A 17,168-nucleotide genomic window follows, 5' to 3' on the forward strand; every position below is an offset into this window, starting at 1 on the left:
CCCGCTTCTCCTCTGCGGTTTGCTTTACTCTCATTCTATTTCTCCCACCCCCTTTTGTGCCGTTTGCCCTCGGGATGGTCTCTAAACCCAAATCACCGACACACCGCTGCTTTTTCCTTCTTTTTAATCTAACACTATCCTGGGCAGTGGCATTCCAACAAGGGGGGAGCGTGAAGCGTGGGTCCCGAACCGGTGAGCCACACAAAAGTTGCGGTCGAACGACTCGAGAGCAGCAGCGGCGGCGATGGGGTGGGTTGGTTTCACTTACCATCGGTTGAGGGTGCGGCACACCCTCATGCAGACGCACAGGTCGCGGTGGCTGAGGTACCGGAAGACGGCGAGCCAGGCGTCGCGCTGCATGATGTGGTCGGTGCCCGTCTCCAGCGGCAGCGAGTCCGGCTCGGGGCTGTCGGGTGGCGGCTTGACCACGTGTCGCTCCATCTGCAGCGGCTTGGGCGGGGAGGAGACGGGCGGCCGGTTGAGGAACTGGGTGCGGGCCATGGTGCGGAGGCCCAGCTGACCGGCGGGCCGGGGGAGCTTGCGGCCAGCCTGGGCCCGGGCCCGGTCGTGCCGGGCCGAGTGCTGGTTCTCCTTGCCTTGCGACGGCTCGCGGCCCCCCTTGGCTTTGCCGTTGCGGGGGGCGGCGGAGGAGCGCTGGCAATCGCCCGCCTCGTCCTGGCGCGCCCCGCCCCTCCCCGCCGCCGCCGCCGCCTCCTCCTCCTCCTCTTCCTCCTCCTCCTCCTCGCTCTCACTGAAGCCCAGGGCGGACGCAGCGCTGCGGCGGTCCCTGGGGCGCCGGGACCCCCCGTTGGAGCTGAGGCCGGAGACGCCCCCTCCTCCTCCTCCTCCTCCTCCTCCGCCGTCGCTGCTCTCCTCCTCCTCCTGCTCCTCCTCCTCCTCGTCCTCCGATCCCTGGGAATCCGAGTCGGATTCGGAACTGGAGCTGGAGCTGGAGCTTTCCGCCTGGTTCACCCGCTCCAGCATCTGACACATCCACTTGAACCGTTCCAGTTTCTCCCGCTGGTGTGTCTTCTCGTTGCTGGGCGCTGGCTCCTCCTGTCCCCCTCGCACGTTCCTCAGTTTCTGAAACACAGACGCAGGGTTCGATTTATTATTCTCTCGTATACCGGGGTGGGTTAAGCACTGCTGCTTCACAGCTCCAGGGACCTGGGTTCGATTCCCGGTCACTGTGTGGAGAACATAAGGAATAGGAGCAGGAGTTGGCCATCCAGCCCCTCGAGCCTGCCCCGCCATTCAATAAGATCATGGCTGATCTGAAGTGGATCAGTTCCACTTTCCCGCTCTCTCCCCTGTCTATCAGAAACCTATCTACCCGGAACTTAAATATATTCGGCAAGGCAGCCTCCCCCACTTCAATGGGCAGAGAATTCCAGAGATTCACCACCCTTTGAGTGAAGATGTTCCTCCTCAACTCCGTTCTAAACTGCCCCTTCCCCCCTTGAGGCTGTGCCCTCTGGTCCTGACATAGTTGGCACATTCTCCCCGTGTCTGCGTGGGTTTCCTCCGGGTTCTCCGGTTTCCTCCCACAGTCCGAAAGACGTGCGGGTCAGGGTGGATTGGCCGTGCTGGGAAATCGCCCCTTAGTGTCCTGAGGTAGGGAGGTCAGAGGGATTAGTGGGTATGATCCATCGGGATTTGGGGGTAGGGCCTGGGTGGGATTGAGGTCGGTGCAGACTCGATGGGCCAAAGGGCCCTCTCTTTATTGTAGGAATTCTGAAAATATCAGGATACAACGAAAAGTATTGTTCCTTGCATGCTATACACCCCCTCCCTATCTCTCTAACCCCCTCCAGCCTCCCTACACCCCCTCCCTATCTCTGTAACCCCCTCCAGCCCCCCTACACCCCCTCCCTATCTCTGTAACCTCCTCCAGCCTCCCTACAACGCCCTCCCTATCTCTGTAACCTCCTCCAGTCCCCCTACAACCCCTCCCTATCTCTGTAACCTCCTCCAGCCCCCCTACACCCCCTCCCTATCTCTGTAACCTCCTCCAGCCCCCTACAACGCCCTCCCTATCTCTGTAGCCTCCTCCAGTTCCCCTACAGGAGGTGAGAATCTCATGGCGGAGTCTGGGTCTGTTCTCGATGGAGTTCGGAAGAATGAGAGGGACGGGGAATCTCACTGAAATCTACAGACACTGATGAGGGGTGTGTGTGTGTGTGTGTGTGTGTGTGTCAGATCCAAGCTCACAGCCTCAGAGTGAAGGGATGGCCCTCTGGACTGGAGCCACGGAGGAATTTTTTCAGCCAGAGGGCGGCGAACGTGTGGGACTCATCGCCACAGAGGGAGTATTTAAACAGGCATGGATGGGCAGGCTGGTTGGTGGGTGGCAAAGGTCACGGGGAAAAAAGGCACCCCTCCTCCACTTCTCTCGTCTCTCTTCCCTCCTCCGTCCCTCCCCTACTCCCTTGCTTCCCTCCACCCCGTGCCCTCCCTCCCCTCACCTCATCCCCCCCCCACCCCTCCCTCCTTGCTCCCTCCCTCCCCTGCCCCCTCCTCAAGGCCACGGCAGAGGTTGGGAAATTTATCAGCTGCGATTAAACCAGCAGAGCAGGCCAGGTGGGCTGAATGGCCTCACTCAGCTCCGCTCCCTCGTGGATACGGAGGGGGAAGGGGGGGGCCGTACCTTCTTCCGGGGCCCCGCTTCCACAGGGCCCTCCTTCTCCTTCCTCTTCTTGTGGCTGTCCTCCCCCTTCTTGCGGTCGGTGGGATAGTCCTCCGGCCGCTGCCTCAGGCCGTCCGCCAGCTTCCAGCGAGGGCCGTCCTCGCCCTCCGCACGGCGCTTCCCACCCAAATCCATCCCGTCCTTCCCATCCTTCGAATCCTGGGGGAGGGGGAGGGAGGGGGAGGGAGGGGGAGGGAGGGGGAGGGAGGGGGAGGGAGGGGGAGGGAGGGGGAGGGAGGGGGAACGAAAACACAGAGAGGTGTGTGCGCGGTTTGTAGCGAAACGGGGCTCCAGAACGCAGAAACCACAACCCCCCCCCACCGGATCCCCAATAGAGACCCCGACTCTCACTCCCGTACTGGCCCCCACCCTCCCGAGAGAGAGAGAGAGAGAGACCCCGACCCTCACTCCCGTACTGACCCCCAACCCGAGAGAGAGAGAGAGAGAGAGACCCCGACCCTCACTCCCGTACTGACCCCCAACCCGAGAGAGAGAGAGAGAGAGAGAGAGAGACCCCGACCCTCACTCCCGTACTGACCCCCCAACCCGAGAGAGAGAGAGAGAGAGAGAGAGAGACCCCGACCCTCACTCCGTACTGACCCCCAACCCGAGAGAGAGAGAGAGAGAGAGAGAGAGACCCCGACCCTCACTCCCGTACTGACCCCCCAACCCGAGAGAGAGAGAGAGACCCCGACCCTCACTCCCGTACTGACCCCCAACCCGAGAGAGAGAGAGAGAGAGAGAGAGAGACCCCGACTCTCACTCCCATACTGACCCCCACCCCCCCCGAGAGAGAGAGAGAGAGAGAGACCCCGACCCTCACTCCCGTACTGACCCCAACCCGAGAGAGAGAGAGAGACCCCGACTCTCACTCCCGTACTGACCCCCAACCCGAGAGAGAGAGAGAGAGAGAGAGAGAGACCCCGACCCTCACTCCCGTACTGACCCCCACCCTCCGATAGAGAGAGAGAGAGAGACCCCGACTCTCACTCCCGTACTGACCCCCACCCTCCCGATAGAGAGAGAGAGAGAGAGAGAGAGAGACCCCGACCCTCACTCCCGTACTGACCCCCAACCCGAGAGAGAGAGAGAGAGAGAGAGAGAGAGACCCCGACCCTCACTCCCGTACTGACCCCCACCCTCCCGAGAGAGAGAGAGAGAGAGAGAGACCCCGACTCTCACTCCCGTACTGACCCCCACCCTCCCGAGAGAGAGAGAGAGAGAGAGAGAGAGAGAGACCCCGACTCTCACTCCCGTACTGACCCCCACCCTCCCGATAGAGAGAGAGAGAGAGACCCCGGACTCTCACTCCCGTACTGACCCCCACCCTCCCGATAGAGAGGAGAGAGAGAGACCCCGACTCTCACTCCCGTACTGACCCCCACCCTCCCGATAGAGAGAGAGAGAGAGAGAGAGAGAGACCCCGACCCCCACTCCCGTACTGACCCCCAACCTCCCGATAGAGAGAGAGAGAGAGAGAGACCCGACCCTCACTCCCGTACTGACCCCCACCCGAGAGAGAGAGAGAGAGACCCGACCCTCACTCCCGTACTGACCCCCCAACCCGAGAGAGAGAGAGAGAGAGAGAGAGAGACCCCGACCCTCACTCCCGTACTGACCCCCAACCCGAGAGAGAGAGAGAGAGAGAGAGAGAGAGAGAGAGACCCCGACCCTCACTCCCGTACTGACCCCCAACCCGAGAGAGAGAGAGAGAGAGAGCCCCGACCCTCACTCCTGTACTGACCCCCACCCTCCCGATAGAGAGAGAGAGAGAGAGAGAGAGAGAGAGACCCCGACTCTCACTCCCGTACTGACCCCCACCCTCCCGATAGAGAGAGAGAGAGAGAGAGACCCGACCCTCACTCCCGTACTGACCCCCAACCTCCCGATAGAGAGAGAGAGAGAGAGAGAGACCCCGACCCTCACTCCGTACTGACCCCCAACCGAGAGAGAGAGAGAGAGAGAGAGAGACCCCGACCCTCACTCCGTACTGACCCCCAACCCGAGAGAGAGAGAGAGAGAGAGAGAGAGACCCCGACCCTCACTCCCGTACTGACCCCAACCCGAGAGAGAGAGAGAGAGAGAGAGAGAGAGACCCCGACCCTCACTCCCGTACTGACCCCCACCCTCCCGAGAGAGAGAGAGAGAGAGAGAGAGACCCCGACTCTCACACACTCCTGTACTGACCCCCACCCTCCCGATAGAGAGAGAGAGAGAGAGACCCCGACTCTCTCACACACTCCCGTACTGACCCCCCACCCCCGAGAGAGAGAGCCCCGACTCTCACACACACTCCCGTACTGACCCCCACCCCCGAGAGGAGAGACCCCGACTCTCACACACACTCCCGTACTGACCCCCACCCCCCCGAGAGACCCCGACTCTCTCACACACTCCCGTACTGACCCCCCACCCCCGAGAGAGAGAGAGACCCGACTCTCACTCCCGTACTGACCCCCCCCCCCGAGAGAGAGAGAGAGAGAGCCCAGACTCTCACACACTCCCGTACTGACCCCCACCCCCCGAGAGAGAGAGAGAGAGACCCCGACTCTCACACACTCCCGTACTGACCCCCCCCCCCCGAGAGAGAGAGAGAGAGACCCCGACTCCACACACTCCCGTACTGACCCCCACCCCCCCGAGAGACCCCGACTCTCTCACACACTCCCGTACTGACCCCCCACCCCCGAGAGAGAGAGAGACCCCGACTCTCACTCCCGTACTGACCCCCCCCCCGAGAGAAAGAGAGAGAGACCCCGACCCTCACTCCCGTACTGACCCCCACCCTCCCGATAGAGAGAGAGAGAGAGAGACCCCGACTCTCACTCCCGTACTGACCCCCACCCTCCCGATAGAGAGAGAGAGAGAGAGAGAGACCCCGACCCTCACTCCCGTACTGACCCCCACCCTCCCGATAGAGAGAGAGAGAGAGAGAGAGACCCCGACCCTCACTCCCGTACTGACCCCCACCCTCCCGATAGAGAGAGAGAGAGAGAGAGAGACCCCGACTCTCACTCCCGTACTGACCCCCACCCTCCCGATAGAGAGAGAGAGAGAGAGACCCCGACCCTCACTCCCGTACTGACCCCCACCCTCCCGATAGAGAGAGAGAGAGGAGAGACCCCGACCCTCACTCCCGTACTGACCCCCACCCTCCCGATAGAGAGAGAGAGAGAGACCCCGACTCTCACTCCCGTACTGACCCCCACCCTCCCGATAGAGAGAGAGAGAGAGACCCCGACCCTCACTCCCGTACTGACCCCCACCCTCCCGATAGAGAGAGAGAGAGAGAGACCCCGACTCTCATCCCGTACTGACCCCCATCCCCCCGAGAGAGAGAGAGAGAGACCCCGACTCTCACACACTCCCGTACTGACCCCCCACCCCCGAGAGAGAGAGAGACCCCGACTCTCACTCCCGTACTGACCCCCCCCCCCGAGAGAGAGAGAGAGAGACCCGACTCTCACACACTCCCGTACTGACCCCCACCCCCCCGAGAGAGAGACCCCGACTCTCTCACACACTCCCGTACTGACCCCCCACCCCCCCGAGAGAGAGACCCCGACTCTCACACACACTCCCGTACTGACCCCACCCCCCGAGAGACCCCGACTCTCTCACACACTCCCGTACTGACCCCCACCCCCCCGAGAGAGGACCCTGACTCTCTCACACACTCCCGTACTGACCCCCACCCCCCCGAGAGACCCCGACTCTCTCACACACTCCCGTACTGACCCCACCCCCCGAGAGACCCCGACTCTCTCACACACTCCGTACTGACCCCACCCCGCGGAGAGAGACCCCGACTCTCTCACACACTCCCGTACTGACCCCCCACCCCGAGAGAGAGAGAGACCCCGACTCTCACTCCCGTACTGACCCCCCCCCCCCCCCCGAGAGAGAGAGAGACCCCCGACTCTCACACCACTCCCGTATTGACCCCCACCCTCCCGAGAGAGAGAGAGAGACCCCGACTCTCACACACACTCCCGTACTGACCACCCCCCCAAGAGAGAGAGAGAGAGAGACCCCGACTCTCACACACACTCCCGTATTGACCCCCACCCTCCGAGAGAGAGAGAGAGAGAGACCCCGACTCTCACACACACTCCCGTACTGACCCCCACCCCCGAGAGAGAGAGAGAGAGAGACCCCGACTCTCACACACACTCCCGTACTGACCACCCCCCCCAAGAGAGACCCGACTCTCTCACACTCCCGTACTGACCCCCACCCTCCCAAGAGAGAGAGACCCCGACTCTCACACACACTCCCGTACTGACCCCCCCCCCAAGAGAGAGAGACCCCGACTCTCACACACTCCCGTACTGACCCCCCACCGTGAGAGAGAGAGAGAGACCCCGACTCTCACACACTCCCGTACTGACCCCCCACCGTGAGAGAGAGAGAGAGACCCCGACTCTCTCACACACTCCCGTACTGACCCCCCACCGAGAGAGAGAGAGAGAGACCCCGACTCTCGCACACAATTGGTGAGAAACAGGCTGAGGAGTAAGTTCTTACCTTCCCAGATTTACCCTCAAGGTGACATTTGGGACACTCCCAACAATTGGGGATCTCATCGTTGATCACACCCTCCGCGTCACACACCTGAAACACACAGTGAGTCCGTGAGACAGAGAGACACAGAGCGCCCCACTCCCCGGGGAGTGGCTCCGTGAGACAGAGAGACACAGAGCGCCCCACTCCCCGGGGAGCGAGTCCTGAGACAGAGAGACACAGAGCACCCCACTCCCCGGGGAGCGAGTCCCTGAGACAGAGAGACACAGAGCGTCCCACTCCCCAGGGAGCGAGTCCCTGAGACGGAGAGACAAAGAGTGCCCCACTCCCCGGGGAGTGAGTCCCTGAGACGGAGAGACAAAGAGTGCCCCACTCCCGGGGAGTGGCTCCGTGAGACAGAGAGACACAGAGCGCCCCACTCCCCGGGGAGCGAGTCCCTGAGACAGAGAGACACAGAGCACCCCACTCCCCGGGGAGTGAGTCCCTGAGACGGAGAGACAAAGAGTGCCCCACTCCCCGGGGAGTGAGTCCCTGAGACGGAGAGACAAAGAGTGCCCCACTCCCGGGGAGTGAGTCCCTGAGACGGAGAGACAAAGAGTGCCCCACTCCCCGGGGAGTGGCTCCGTGAGACAGAGAGACACAGAGCGCCCCACTCCCCGGGGAGCGAGTCCCTGAGACGGAGAGACACAGAGCACCCCACTCCCGGGGAGCGAGTCCCTGAGACGGAGAGACAAAGAGTGCCCCACTCCCCGGGGAGCGAGTCCCTGAGACGGAGAGACAAAGAGTGCCCCACTCCCCGGGGAGCGAGTCCGAGACAGGGAGACACAGAGTGCCCCACTCCCCGGGGAGTGGCTCCGTGAGACAGAGAGACACAGAGCGCCCCCCACTCCCCGGGGAGCGAGTCCCTGAGATGGAGCGACAGACAGAGGGAATAGCTGAGACACAGAGTGCCCCTCTCCCTGGGGAGAGAGCAAGCGGGGTAAACAGAGTGCCACACCCCCCCTGGGAGTGAGCAGGGGAAAACAGAGCACCACACCCCCACGGGGAGCGAGCAGGGTGAAACAGAGCGTCACACCGCCCAACCCGACCCCCCGAGGAGCGAGCAAAGGGAAACAGAGCGCCACACCCTCTGGGAAGCGAGTGAGGGAAACACAATGCCACACCAGCTCAGGGAGCGAGGGGAAACAGAGCACCACACCCCCCTGGGGAGCAAGCAAGGGAAACAACGCTATACCCGCCTCTCCAACAGAACGAAGGAGGGAGCTGCCTCTGCTGCAGCCTCCCCTCAGCCCACCATATAAAGCAGGGAGACACTGGGACTCTGAGACTGCTCAGGACCACCTGTGTGACACACTCACCGAGGACTGTACAGGCATCACTGTACCAGGGACACCACCACAGACCCACCCATGTGTCACACTGCGCACTAACCGGGCAGTGCGAACAGAGCAGTGTGTCTGGGACAGAGCCCACAGGCTGTGTGGCAATGCCCACCGTGTGCATCTCCCCCCCCACCACCCCACAAACCGGGCCTGCGCACCAGGGGCACCCCTCCGTCTCCAGCACTGACCTTCAGGCAGCTGGGGTGGACAATCTCGTTACAAATGGTGCACTCCATCAGCGAGAGCCTGAACTTCTCCGCCTCACCCTCCACCGATTCCTCCTTCCCCGCTTCTCCACACATCAGGCAGACCGCAGTGTGAGGCAGCACCGGCTGCAGAGAGAGAGACGGAGCTTTACTCTGTATCTAACCCCGTGCTGTCCCTGTCCTGGGAGTGTTTGATGGGGGGACAGTGTAGAGGAGCTTTACTCTGTATCTAACACCGTGCTGTACCTGTCCTGGGAGTGTTTGATGGGGGGACAGTGTAGAGGGAGCTTTACTCTGTATCTAACCCCGTGCTGTACCTGTCCTGGGAGTGTTTGATGGAGGACAGTGTAGAGGGAGCTTTACTCTGTATCTAACCCCATGCTGTACCTGTCCTGGGAGTGTTTGATGGGGGGACAGTGCAGAGGGAGCTTTACTCTGTATCTAACCCCGTGCTGTACCTGTGCTGGGAGTGTTTGATGGGGGGACAGTGTAGAGGGAGCTTTACTCTGTATCTAACCCCGTGCTGTACCTGTCCTGGGAGTGTTTGATGGGGACAGTGTAGAGGGAGCTTTACTCTGTATCTAACCCCGTGGTGTACCTGTCCTGGGAGTGTTTGATGGGGGACAGTGTAGAGGGAGCTTTACTCTGTATCTAACCCCGTGCTGTACCTGTCCTGGGAGTGTTTGATGGGGGGACAGTGTAGAGGGCTGGGTGGGAGGGGGGACTCACCGCTGTGCACTGCCTCAGGAGGCAGGACTGCTTCATGCGCCCAGGTCCCCCGAATTTCTTCATGTCCTTGCAGAAGTGGCACTCTCCGCACTCAGTCTTTTGGCAGGCATCGCACTTGCGGCAGCGGGTTCTCCGACGCCGTGCCCCACTCGCTGCCTTACTCGAGGAAACTTTCGGCCCAGAGGACATTGATGCTTTGGGCTTCACCTTGGCCTTGGACTGTGAACAGGAGACAAGGATCAGCAGCAGCACAACACGGGAGGGTCGGCGCCGAGGGAGTCCCGCACTGCGGGAGGGTCGGTGCTGAGGGAGTCCCGCACTGCAGGAGGGTCGGTGCTGAGGGAGTCCCGCACTGCGGGAGGGTCGGTGCTGAGGGAGTCCCGCACTGCGGGAGGGTCGGTGCTGAGGGAGTCCCGCACTGCGGGAGGGTCGGTGCTGAGGGAGTCCCGCACTGCGGGAGGGTCGGTGCTGAGGGAGTCCCGCACTGCGGGAGGGTCGGTGCTGAGGGAGTCCCGCACTGCGGGAGGGTCGGTGCTGAGGGAGTCCCGCACTGCGGGAGGGTCGGCGCCGAGGGAGCCCCGCACTGTGGGAGGGTCGGTGCTGAGGGAGTCCCGCACTGCGGGAGGGTCGGTGCTGAGGGAGTCCCGCACTGCGGGAGGGTCGGTGCTGAGGGAGTCCCGCACTGCGGGAGGGTCGGCGCCGAGGGAGTCCCGCACTGCGGGAGGGTCGGCGCCGAGGGAGTCCCGCACTGCGGGAGGGTCGGCGCCGAGGGAGTCCCGCACTGTGGGAGGGTCGGTGCTGAGGGAGTCCCGCACTGTGGGAGGGTCGGTGCTGAGGGAGCGCCGCACTGTGGGAGGGTCGGTGCTGAGGGAGTCCCGCACTGCGGGAGGGTCGGTGCTGAGGGAGTCCCGCACTGTGGGAGGGTCAGTGCTGAGGGAGTCCCGCACTGTGGGAGGGTCGGTGCTGAGGGAGTCCCGCACTGTGGGAGGGTCGGTGCTGAGGGAGACCCGCACTGTGGGAGGGTCAGTGCTGAGGGAGTCCCGCACTGTTGGAGGGTCGGTGCTGAGGGAGTCCCGCACTGTGGGAGGGTCGGTGCTGAGGGAGTCCCGCACTGTGGGAGGGTCGGTGCTGAGGGAGTCCCACACTGCGGGAGGGTCGGTGCTGAGGGAGTCCCGCACTGTGGGAGGGTCAGTGCTGAGGGAGTCCCGCACTGTGGGAGGGTCAGTGCTGAGGGAGTCCCACACTGCGGGAGGTTCGGTGCTGAGGGAGCGCCGCACTGTGGGAGGGTCGGTGCTGAGGGAGCGCCGCACTGTGGGAGGGTCGGTGCTGAGGGAGCGCCGCACTGTGGGAGGGTCGGCGCTGAGGGAGCGCCGCACTGTGGGAGGGTCGGTGCTGAGGGAGCGCAATTTCAGGGACACACTCTTTAATCTGGGTTCCTTGGATACAACTGCTCCCGCAGAAAGTTGCTGGAAGGGGAGATTCCCCGTCCTTGCCGCCATAACACTACTGCTTGTACAATTTTTGTGTCCCCATTGGGATACACACGGAAACGTAGAAACTAGAAGCAGGGGCAGGCCATTCAGCCCTTCCAGCCTGCTACCCCATTCATTACGATCGCGGCTGATTATCCAATTCAATATCCTGATCAACCCCACCTCCTTCCACCCCCGCTCCCCATATCCCTCCATCCCTTTAGCCCCGAGAGCCCAATCCCATCCCTTCCCGAAATCCCACATCGTTTTATCCCCGACTCCGTTCCGTGGGAGTGAATCCCCCACCCTCTGGGTGAGGACATTTCCCCCCTCACCCTCAGTCCCTAAAAGGTTCACCCCCTTATCCTCAAACTGTGACCCCCCCCCCCGGGTTCTGGACTCCCCCCTGCCCCACCACGGGGAACATTCCCACCCTGTCTAACCCTGTCCCGAATTTGATAAGTTTCTATCGGATCCCCCCCTCTTCCAATCCCCGGTGAACAGAATCCCAACCCACTCAGCCTCTCCTCGTATCGACGGACCTGCCGTCCCAGGGATCAGCCTGGGAAACCCCTCGCTGTGCCCCCTCTATAGCGAGGATGGTGAGTGTCCCCCATGTATCCGCTGTCCTCGTCCCTCTCCATGGAAGTTGTCGTGGGTTTGGAAGGTGCTGTCTAAGGAGCCTCGGTGAGTTGCTGCAGTGCCTCTTATCGATGGTACACACGGCTGCTACTGAGCCTCGGTGGGGCAGGGAGTGGACGCCTGTTGATGGGGTGCCGATTAAGCTTTGTCCTGGACGGTGTCGAGCTTCTTGAGTGTTGTTGGGAGCCATCCAGGCGAGTGGGGAGAGCGTCCCATCACACTCCTGACTGGTGTCCTTGTGGATGGTGGGACAGGCTTTGGGAAGGGGGGGGAGGGGGAGTCAGGAGGTGAGTTACTCTCCGCAGGATTCCCAGCCTCTGACCTGCTCTGGGAGACACAGTATTGATATGGCTGGGACCCAGTTCAGTTTCTGGGCAATGGGAACCCCCAGGATGGTGATAGTGGGGGGGGGGGATTCAGTGATGGTCAATGGTAACCCCCAGGATGGTGATAGTGGGGGATTCAATGATGGCTAGACTATTCAACATTAAGGGGCAGTGGTTAGATTGTCAGATGGTATACCATCATTGAACCCTCCCTCCCCCACTATCACCATCCTGGGGGTTACCATTGACCATCACTGAATCCCCCCCCTCCCCCCCACTATCACCATCCTGGGGGTTCCCATTGCCCAGAAACTGAACTGGGTCCCAGCCATATCAATACTGTGCCTCCCAGAGCAGGTCAGAGGCTGGGGATCCTGCGGAGAGTAACTCACCTCCTGACTCCCCCTCCCCCCCCTTCCCAAAGCCTGTCCCACCATCCACAAGGACACCAGTCAGGAGTGTGAGGGGACGCTCTCCCCACTCGCCTGGATGGCTCCCAACGACACTCGAGAAGCTCGACACCGTCCAGGACAAAGCAGCCCTCCCCCCTCCCCGATCGATCGACACACTAACCACAAACACTCACTCCCTCCACCACCCACACACACAGTGTGTACCGTCTACAAGATGGCCCGCAGCGACTCGCCAAGGCTCCTTCCACAGCACCTTCCAAACCCACCACCTCTCCCCACCCAGAAGGGAGGGGTGTGGAATCCCCACAGGGGTGGGTGGGAGGAGGAGGAGGAGGAGTGCATCAGTATTTACTTGGAGGGGGGGGGGGGGTCGGGTGTCCGTCTTTATGGGGGGCGTGTCAGCGGGAGTGTGTCAGTATTTACAGGGAGGTGTCCCAGGGGGTGGGGGTGCGGTGTGTCAGTATTTACAGGGAGGGGTCCGGGGGGAGGGGTGTCAGTATTTATAGGAAGGGGTGGAGGGGTCCCGGCGGGGGGGGGGGGTGGGGGGTGGGGGTGTGTCAGTATTTACAGGGTAGGGTTCCGGGGGCGGGGGTGGGGGGTGGTGTCCGTATTTACAAGGAGGGTCCCGGGGGGGGGAAGTGTGTCAGTATTTATGGGGGGGGGGGGGGGGGTGTCAGTCTCTACAGGGGTATCCCCAGGGGGTGGGGGGTGGTGTCAGTATTTAGGGGGGGCGGGGGCGAGAGAGTGTGTCACTATTTTGGGGGAGTGGGTCCCCGGGGAGAGTGTGTCAGTATTTATGGGGTGGAGGTGAGGGTGGTGGGCGTGTGTGTGTGTGTCAGTATTTAAGGGGGTTCCCCGGGGACAGTGGGTGACTATTTACACAGGGGGGGGGGGGGTCCCAGGTGCAGTGTGTCAGTGTTTATGGGGTGGGGGTGAGGGCGGTGGGCGTGTGTGTGTGTCAATATTTAAGGGGGTCCCCCAGGGACAGTGAGTCACTATTTACAGGGGGGGGGGTCCCAGGTGCAGTGTGTCAGTACTTACATGGGGAGGGGACGGGCGGGTGTGTGTCAGTATTTATGGGGTGGGGGTGAGGGCGGTGGGAGTGTGTGTGTGTGTGTGTCAATATTTACAGGGGGTCCCCCAGGGACAGTGAGTCACTATTTAGAGGGGATCCCCGGGTGCAGTGCGTCAGTATTTACATGGGGAGGGGAGGGGAGGGGAGGGGCAGTGTGTATTGGGATAGAGTGGGAATGAGATCGAGAATCCGGTGAAATGGTGCGGTGGCAATAATCTCTCCCTCAATGTCAGCAAAACGAAGCAGATTGTCACTGAGTTCAGGAAGGAGAACATTCCCCTGTCTACATCAACGGGGACAGAGTAGAAATGATCGAGAGCGCTTCCGGTTTCTAGGTGTCCAGATCACCAACAACCTGTCCTGGTCCCCCCCCCCCATGCTGACACTATAGTTAAGAAAGCCCCACCTCTACTTTCTCAGAAGACTAAGGAAATTTGGCATGTCCGCTACGGACTCTCACCAACTTTTACGCCCCCCGTAGAAAGCATCCTTTCCCGGATGTTTCACAGCTCGGTCTGGGATCCTGCTCTGCCCAAGACCGCAAGGAACTACAAAAGGATGGTGAATGTAGCCCCCAATCCCATCACACAAACCAGCCTCCCATCCATTGACTCCGTCTGCACTTCCCGCTGCCTCGGGGAAAAGCAGCCGGCATAATTAAGGACCACCCTCCCCTACACGCACCCCGGACATTCTCTCTTCCACCTTCTTCCATCAGGGAAAAAGATACAAAAGTCTGAGGTCCCGTACCGACCGACTCAAGAACAGCTTCTTCCCTGCTGCTGTCAGACTTTTGAATGGACCTACCTCGCATTAAGCTGATCTTTCTCTACACCCTCGCTGTGACTGTAACACTACATTCTGCACCCTCTCCTTTCCTTCTCTATGAACGGTATGCTTTGTCTGTACAGCGCGCAAGAGGCAATACTTTTCACTGTACCCCGATACATGTGACAATAATAAATCAAATTTTTTTCCTTCTCTCCTCTGTACTCTGGGGAGAAAGCATACCATTCATAGAGTACGAGGAGAGATGAAAAAGGATTTGATTTTCTGTGTGGAGTTTGCACATTCTCCTCATGTCTGGTTTCCTCCCACAGTCCAAAGATGTGTAGATTAGGTTGATTGGCCATGTTAAGAAATTGCCCCTTAGTATCCAGGGATGTGTAGGTTAGAGGGATTAGTGTGTATAATATGTAGGGATATGGGGATAGGGCCTGGGTGGGATTGTGGTCGGTGCAGACTCAATGGGCTGAAGGGCCTCTTTATGCACTATAGAGTTCTATGATTCTAATTGTCACATGTATTGGGATACAATTAAAAGTATTGTTCCTTGGGCACTATACAGACAAAGCATACCATTCAGAGTAGAAGGGAGAAGGAAAAGGATTTTATTTGATTTATTATTGTCACGTGTATTGGGATACAGTGAAAAGTTTTTTTTGCACACTGTATGAATGGCATGTTTTAATGCGCCCTTTTGAAAGTGATGGCAGCCACCTGCCTTTAAAGCCTCAGCCCTTTAAACAGCAGCAGCTTCAGGCATTTAAAGCCCCAGCCCTTTAGACAGCAGCAGAAGCTCCTCCAGGCATTTAAAGCTCATGTAGCCCTTTAAACAGCAGTAGCTCCAGTCTATTTCAAGCCTCAGCCCTTTGGTTTTTAAGTCTCTGTTCCCCCTTACACTGTCCTCAACTACCAAAACCATACAGGGTCCGCCCTTGGCTTTAGCGTGCACACCACATCCACGGCAGTCACCGTTTTGCGCTTGGCGTGTTCAGTGTCGGTCACCAAGTCCCTGATCACATTCTCCAAAAACACCCTCAACATCCCGCAGATGTCCTAGTAGATCGAGCCAGAGATACGCTTGAGGCCTTCACGGTGAGCCAGATGCCTGATGGCAAACTTGGTAATGCCTTGAATATTATCACGGAGCACCTTGCGGCGTGCTTGGCTCTGCCTTTAACAAGGCCTTTACGACCTTTCTCTCTACCCGACATGTCAATACCAAACAGTGCCTCCAGTCTACTTAAAGCCTCATCCCTTTAAACAGCAGCAGTAGTAGTAGTTAAAGCCCCAGCAGCTCTTGAAACAGCAACAGCCCCAGGCATTTAAAGCCCCAGCTCTTTATACCTCATCAGCAGCTCCAGTTATTTAAAGACCCAGCCCTTCAAACAGCAGCACCAGGCATTTAAAGCCCCAGCCCTTTAAAGATCATCAGCAGCTCCCAGCATTTAAAGGTCCAGCCCTTTAAACAGCAACAGCTCCAGGCTTGTAAAGCACCAGCCTTTTAAACAGCAGTACCAGCTCCAGCCATTTAAAGCCCCAACCCTTTCGACATCAGCAGCAGCTCCGGACATTTAAAGCTCCTGCCCTTCAAGCATTTAAAGTCCCTAGCCCTTTAAATATCAGGAGCTGCTGCTGATGTTTAAAGCCCCTGCCCTTCAGGGAATTAAAAGCCTAGCTGTTCAAACCTCAGCATCAGGCACGTGAAGCCTCAACCCTTTAAACATCAGCAGCAGCTGCAGGTATTTAAAGCTCCTGCCCCTCAGGGATTCACAGCCCTTTAAACATCACCAGCAGCTACAGGTACTTAAAGCCCCAACCCTTTAAACATCAGCAGCGGCTGCAGGTACTTAAAGCTCCTGCCCTTCAGAGATTTGACACCCCTAGCCCTTTAAACATCAGCTGCAGGCATTTAAAGCCCCAGCCCTTTAAACATCAGCAGCAGCTGCAGGCATTTAAAGCCCCAGCCCTTTAAACATCAGCAGCAGCAGCTGCAGGCATTTAAAGCCCCAGCCCTTTAAACATCAGCAGCAGCAGCTGCAGGCATTTAAAGCCCCAGCCCTTTAAACATCAGCAGCAGCTGCAGTCATTTAAAGCCCCAGCCCTTTAAACATCAGCAGTCCTGTGAGCCAGTGGTTTGTGGTTCCTTCCTCACTTTCCCCACCCCCCCCTCCTACCTGTGCTCCTCCGCCGCTCTCCTGCTCCTCATCCTCGGGGCTGAGCGCCATGTCAGGGCCGGGGGGCTGGGCTGCTGGCCCCCCTCGGCAGCAGCAGGAGAGGAGGCGGCAGCAGCCGGGCCGCCATCCCCGTCCACAACAACAACAACAACAAGTACTGAGGGATTGGAGTGCGGACACCGCTACTGCTTTCTCTCTCTGTGTCTCTGTTTCTTTCTCTCAGACGCTCTGCCTCACTCCATGCCTCCGGCTCCGGGGGTTTAAAGCCGCCGCCAGCACCGCTCTTGCCGCTGCTGCCCACCGCCGCCGCCGCCTCCGGCCGCCCTCCGCCATCTTGTCTCCATCGCGGCGGGGCCCGGGGAAGAAGCAGCCAGTGCGCAGCCGCGCCGCGCGGCCCGCCGGGACTTGGAGTCCTTCACACTCACACCCCCCACTACCCACGTTTCGGTGGACTACAACTCCCGGCATGCACCGCTATCCCATCCTCAGACAGTGTGCGCAGGCGCCGAGCCCCCCCCCCCCGCCCGGGCCCCGGCCCCGGCCCCGGCCCCGGCCACGGCCACAACCCTCTCAGCACAACTCAGTGCGCAAGCGCCCACATTCCCCATCCACAGTATGAGAGCTCAGTGCGCAGGCGCCGATATTTTCCCCACACAGCATCAGAGCTCAGTGCGCAAGCGCCGATATTCTTGCTCCTCGGTATCAGGAGCTCACTGCGCAGGCGCCGATATTCCCCTCCACAGTATCAGAGCT

The 17,168-nt window shown here is 60.1% G+C and overlaps 1 protein-coding gene across 1 annotated transcript; it reads right to left on the reverse strand.

Annotated features, from left to right (window-relative positions):
* Positions 1 to 264: 264 nt before the first annotated feature.
* LOC145340480 (F-box/LRR-repeat protein 19-like) lies at positions 265 to 16,772 on the reverse strand. The gene is made up of 6 exons (XM_080184949.1): positions 16,416 to 16,772; positions 9,528 to 9,746; positions 8,781 to 8,924; positions 7,214 to 7,300; positions 2,648 to 2,845; positions 265 to 1,083 (listed from the first exon to the last, which is right to left on the reverse strand). The coding sequence occupies exons 1-6, from the start codon at positions 16,464 to 16,466 to the stop codon at positions 265 to 267; spliced, it is 1,518 nt and encodes a 505-aa protein (XP_080041075.1). The 5' UTR covers positions 16,467 to 16,772.
* Positions 16,773 to 17,168: the final 396 nt, after the last annotated feature.

Source organism: Carcharhinus amblyrhynchos, unplaced genomic scaffold, assembly GCF_965287045.1.
Source record: "Carcharhinus amblyrhynchos unplaced genomic scaffold, sCarAmb.v2.hapA chromosome_1059, whole genome shotgun sequence".
In the NCBI taxonomy this organism is placed as follows: domain Eukaryota; kingdom Metazoa; phylum Chordata; class Chondrichthyes; order Carcharhiniformes; family Carcharhinidae; genus Carcharhinus; species Carcharhinus amblyrhynchos.